At 36.8% G+C, this 6,169-nt stretch overlaps 1 protein-coding gene across 2 annotated transcripts; it reads right to left on the reverse strand.

Annotated features, from left to right (window-relative positions):
• Positions 1-2,176: 2,176 nt before the first annotated feature.
• LOC131070401 (uncharacterized) lies at positions 2,177-4,040 on the reverse strand. 2 transcript variants are annotated; one of them, XM_058005909.2, is made up of 5 exons: positions 3,494-4,040; positions 3,323-3,400; positions 3,111-3,216; positions 2,841-2,986; positions 2,177-2,678 (listed from the first exon to the last, which is right to left on the reverse strand). In XM_058005909.2, the coding sequence occupies exons 1-5, from the start codon at positions 3,884-3,886 to the stop codon at positions 2,478-2,480; spliced, it is 924 nt and encodes a 307-aa protein (XP_057861892.2). In that variant the 5' UTR covers positions 3,887-4,040; the 3' UTR covers positions 2,177-2,477. The 2 variants fall into 2 exon arrangements, with proteins under 2 accessions (XP_057861892.2, XP_057861891.2); XM_058005908.2 differs by having other exon boundaries at positions 2,177-2,681; positions 3,494-4,028.
• Positions 4,041-6,169: the final 2,129 nt, after the last annotated feature.

Consider the following 6,169-nt stretch of genomic DNA (forward strand, 5'->3'; position numbering starts at 1 on the left):
AAGGAACATTCTTTCAAATTGGAAGCCAAAGTTTTGAAGGATGTAGAGAAGAAGGTGGAAGAGAAAAGACTAGAAGTTTTGGTGATTAGATGTGCAACAACACATATCCAACTACAAGAAAGCATAATTTTTTTTTAAGAAAAGTGTAAAGGATGTAGTAGCGGCATACATGTTTTAAAGGCAATGGCCTAAATATACTAAGGATATTAAGGGTCACATAGATATTATAGCATCACAAATTGTACAACTATCCAATACTATAGACATGAAGAATGATGCAGAAGGAAACGGAAGGCTTCAAATAGAAAACTTGTACATGCAACTAAATCCATTGACTAATCAGAAGAACAAAATTAAGAAACGGTTCGATCATCTGAGAGATGTTGTAGACTTGCAACTCACCAGCTACTTAGTTTTTTCGGGTAAGAATTTTTTTTGTTTTGGTTATGGTTGTGGTGTTTGTAGGGAGACATTTACAAATTTATATCTATTTTCACTTATAATGATTTATGGGTTTGTAATGGTAATTTAATGTCTTTCATATTTTTGTATAGATTCTTTATAATAGCCTATTATAGTGATTTGTTCTATTATGGATAATGGTGTGGGTCAGACGACTTTGTCGTCGGTGCATGAAAGCATTGCATGAGTTCTACTTTTAAAAATTACATTAAACATTTTAATTTATTTGATTCAATGTTATTTGAAAAAAAGTTTATCAATGATGTTTCCTTTCTCCAAGAATTGGATCTACGATCTTTCTGTCAGATAATATGTAACATCCAATGACTAAATATTTTCTTTACAAATGCTTATTTTATTTAATTATCATCTAAGTGTGAATTAAAATTTATATATGTGCGGAAGCAGAAGATACAAGCTAAAGACTCATGTGCAAGTAAATTTCGTAAAAGAAAGCAAACAGACATTATCTTGAATGACATGGAAACAAGCTCATCAGCTGCCTAGAAGAGAGCAATTGGAGAAAAGAAGAGGAAAGTGTTAAAGGGTGATAAATACATAGAGAGTATGCAATACAAACAAACAATGTCTAGAGTGTGTGATGTGACGTCTCTAATTTATGTCCGGAGGGACTAATTGGTTTTGGAGTTCCTGGGAAACCTATTGGGCCACGCTTGGAGGAAATCAATGTGATCATGCAAGGAGCACCTTTTTTCTATTATGAGAATGATGCTTTTGCACCGAAGGATATTTGGAAGACAATACCTGAAAATTTTTATAGTGTGGAACCAAAGTTGGTGGATTCGAAGTACTTTTCGGCTTCTAGGAGACCAAGAGGTTATGTACACAATCTCCCAATAGAAGGGCGATTTCAAGCATTACCTCTCCCCCCCATGACTATTCAGGGAGCACTTTCTCAGACAAAGGACTATTGGCCTCCATGGGATCAAAAAAAAAAATTGAATTGCTAGACTGTAGACGATGTGGTGGTGTCCTTCATGAAGAACTCTATACTATAATTGAAAGTTCACGAGGGAAACTGCAAGATAGTGAACAGAAATACATTCTTGAAAAGTGCAAAGAATGGAACTTGGTTTGGGTGGGGCCAGGTTAGGTGGCTCCTCTAGAGGTTGACGAGATAGAAATAATATTAAGATCTGAAAAAAATCACACTCATGGAACTTCATGTGCGACTAATCGATTGCGCTGTTTGGGTAATGCATTCCAAATAGCTACAGTTGCATACCATTTATCTGTCTTGATTAAACCCTTTTATCCCGATGACATTAAATTAAAGTACTTTCTCTTCTATCTGACTTTATTTTTTGAATTTGACTTTTTTGTCTTATCATTATAAAAACCACCCCAACAAAATATATATATACACACAATCAAATCAAATCTAGAAATATCTAGAAAAAGTATCTTGTGATGCTGAAGTGAAGATTTTTGACAGGAATAAAATAGATTGGTGATTTTCATGCGTGCGATTAGTCTCTGTTCGTATTGCTGGACAGCTGATACAGGGTCCACTCCTACATACAACAACAATACTCATTTATTCACCTACGTCTCAATAATGGTGACCTTTAAATGTTTGCAGTCGCTGACAATTACCAGTCTATTTAATTTAAAGTATTTGCAATTCATACAATGACCTTCACACTTAATTCATTTTTTAAGAATTTGATCGAGAGTAGACTGAGAGTAGACATAGAAAAAGACTTCAAAAATTTGTTAAAGATGTAAAAAATTTCCTTCATTCTAAACAGTGTGTTTGCTGTATATTTTCAAGATCACTGTTTCCATTGGAACGATGACCTTGACACTCTGAAAATATTGCCTGGCAGCAGTAAATATCCGAGAAACTGATCATTGAAATAACCATTTTCTCTGCTTAAGCTGATGAAGATCTACAGATAAAACCTCTGTATTTGATAAGTTTTAAGTTAGTGGTGCTGTGAAATGCCATCCCCACAACACCTATTGTACATGATGGTGTTGGAAGGCAGGTGTTAGCGAGACAATTTGGAAAGTAGGAAAATGGAGGCAGAAGAGAAAAGTATTGTAGCCGAGAAACAGAGTAAGTCGAAGGGTGTAATTATGAGGACCCATTTGATTTTGTCCAACAAAGAAAGCAGCGCTATCATCATCATCACTCTTTCCACTTTTGCTGTCAGTTCTTCCACCGACTTCACATCCAACCATGCAGGACGCTTCTGCACACCCACTTTCTTAGCAATAATCATAGCTAGTATAAATATAACTACAATGATTTCAGATCACATTGTAGGATACAGTATGATAACCCAAAAAAATTGTGTAAAAACCTCATTTTAAAATAATTTAAACAAGTACAAGCTGTGACGGTCTCAAACCTGTAAGACAAAGAGTCCAAACAAGCTAGATCTGCGATGAGGGAGTGAGGCATAAGGTGCATTTGAAGGGATGTGAAGGTTGCTGATGAACAGCTCGTACAGACCAATGCCGAAGATGAGCATTACTGTTCCCAGCAAATATATATCTGAATCATACAACCATCAATATTTATGTGGGTCTTTAAAGAGTCAAAACGATTTTATGAAACAGAAAGTGAAGGCTAAAGGCTCGTGAAAAATTACAAGTGTTCAACTTTAACATTTCCATACCTATTGCTTCTACGAGTGGTAAAATTCCATGGGCAGACTCTAATCCCTTGAAAATTGGAAGACGATGGAAGTATTCCAAAAAAGATCCCCACATAAGCGCGCATCCCTGTAAGAGATGAATATAGATTTTAAAGGCATAATTTTTTTAAAAACTGGATTAGATTATTGAAAAAATTTCTTCTTCAATATTTCTGGTGCAAAAGAAGAAATACCCTTAAGAAGCAGAGAATAGAACCTATGAGTGCGCAACCCACACCCATCAAGGTAAAATATCGACAGTTAAAAACAATCTGCACATACACATACACTATTAATTAACATTCTACTCGAATATTAAATTGTTCACCATGCCTGTCACATAATGTTCTAAATGATCAACTCACTTTCTGAATCAAATCTTGAGCCCGATTCTTCTCTGGTTGTAAATCCAGTCCTCTTTTAGGAAAGTCCCAAATTATTACTTCTTCTTTTGCTGATACCTTCTCTTGCAGCGAGCACGTCGCTGGCTTCCTCTTACCAGTAATTTTCCTGTACAAATTTGTCATTCCTGCGGCTTGAACTGCAAACCGGCTGGAAGGCTTGGAAGTTTTGATCCTTGCAACCCCCATCACTAGTGTTGAATGTTGTATTTTACAAAGACCCCCATTGTGTGATTCCAATAAACGAGAGGATGACATTCTCTGATCCCAAAATGTATCACCCAAACATTTCACAATCTGAATTAAACTCAAATACAACTGGTATCTCCTATTTAAAAACTCAATGAGAAGCAGCATATACTTTTCAAACTAGTAAGAGATGTCTTGCAAAAGACGCAGCTTAGTACAATGCTCTGGAATTCAAAGTCAGCTGTGGCGGTGTAGAACAAGTTTCAAAGGAAAAAACGTGTATAAATTGCGCGTACGCAGGCAGAATTGAACGTAGGAAAAACCTCCACATCGCTAGGTATGTTAGAAATAGCATAGAATGAAGAAATGGGTGGTGGAGAGTAGAAACAATATGAGCCCTTGGTGAAGCTTTCACCACATTTTAAATGGAATTGGCAAGGACAGATACTCGGTATATGCCAGTTTTGTTTGTTCTAGTATGTTAACGCGAAAACAATTGTTGAGAAGGTTGCTTTCTTTCTCTTATTGACTTCGACTAACCAGGCAGGAGTGTCGCAGATAGGAAAGGAGAAGGGAAGCCCCCGTTACCAAATGTTGTTTTCATTACACGATGGTGGACAGAGGCACAGACGAAGACACACAAAGCTTCAGCTTTATTTCTGTGATTACAATTGTCTTACTTTATAGAGATTTTAGGTAATTATACAAGTTAGCTAAAAAAATAGCAACTTAATAATCACTTGCTAAAAATGGTATATATATTTGGAAGTATAATTGATTTGGAAGTATAATTGTTGGAAGTTGAAGTCCAACGGACTCCTTCCTTGTTTGCCGCCAAAACTTTTGGCTATTCATATTTTCCTTGCAAGCTCTTTAAGAGCTGATTGTAATTCATTTGTAGAGGTTAATCGCTGGAGCTGATTGCAGCTGTGTATATGTAAACCAGATTGGTGATTAATAGATTGATTCCCCTGCTTCAAGTGTGGATGTAGGCAATTGCCGAACCACGATAAATCTGTGTGTCTCATTGTTTGTGTTGTGTGTTGTTAATTATGTTTATCTGTTGTTTTCAATTCAATTTTTCATCCTAACAATTGGTATCAGACCGAGGTTAGATTGTTGTTTAGATTTTGGTGTTTGAATTTTCAAAATCATGGAATAATCGAAGATAGAGAAGTTCTCCGATCAGAGCTTCAGATTATGGAAGGTGTTGATGGAATCTTTGCTGATAAAGCAAGACCTTTCACTCGTGCTTGAAGGGAAAGCAAAGAAACCAGCTGGGATGGCTGATGAAGAATGGGAAAAATTGGACAAGAAGGCGAGAGCAACAATCTTTCCCTCGCTATCCAATAATGTTCTCTTCAATGTCACGGGTGATGCAACAACAAAAGATGTATGGGATAAACTCTCAGCCATGTATGAAATGGCATCGACTGAAATTAAAGTTTTTATTATGAAGCGCTTGTACAAACTGAAAATGAAGGAGGGTTGTGCTATGGCAAACCACGTCAATGAATTCAATACATTGATTAGTCAAGCGACTTCGGTGGGGATGACACAAGATGATGAAAGCAAGGCTGTTTTGTTATTATGTTCTTTACCAAGCAACTAGGATGGTGTTGTAACATCAGTTAGCACATCTATATCCGGTAAAAATAAGTTGGTTTTTAATGATGTAGCAGCTACTCTTCTCAGCGAGGATTTGAGAAGAAAGAATGATGAACCTTCATCCAGTGAAGCCTTAACAGTGGTCAGCACCGAAAATAAAGGTAGAGGTCATAATAGAGGCAGAAATAATTATCATAGACGTTCGAAATCAGCAAAGAGATCGAAGTCTAGAAACAGAAATGGTGAATGTTGGTTTTGTGGCAAAGCTGGTCATGTGAAGAAGGATTGTAGAAATTTCAAAAGGGCACAAGAGAGGGTACGGAATAGCGAAGCAAATACAGTTTATGATAAAGATGATAGTGTATTAATCCTTTCAACAACCGACACTACTCCGGACTCATGGGTGCTTGATTCTGGTGCCTCCTATCATGCTACATCATGTCTTAAAGCGTTCATTAACTACCATGAAGGTCATTTTGGCAATGTTTTCTTAGAAGATAACAAAGCTTGTGAAATTACAGGCAAAGGGGATGTATTGCTGCCATTAGAAGGTGGTAAAACATGGCTACTCAAAGATATTCACCATGTCCCAAAATTGAAGTGGAATTTGATATCTGTTGGACAGCTCTTTGGTCAAGGTCTTAATGTTAATTTTCTCCCGGATACATGGAAAGTAACCCATGGTACCATGTTGATTGCAAATGGTAACAAAGTGGGAAGCCTATACATATTTAAGACTCATGGTGAAGTGGGAGCTGCAATGGTGATTGAGGACAGCAAAGCAGATCTTTGGCATCAAAGACTTGGGCACATTAGCAAGAAAGGACTCCACGTTATGCATAC

Source organism: Cryptomeria japonica, chromosome 3, assembly GCF_030272615.1.
Source record: "Cryptomeria japonica chromosome 3, Sugi_1.0, whole genome shotgun sequence".
Classification (NCBI taxonomy): Eukaryota; Viridiplantae; Streptophyta; class Pinopsida; order Cupressales; family Cupressaceae; genus Cryptomeria; species Cryptomeria japonica.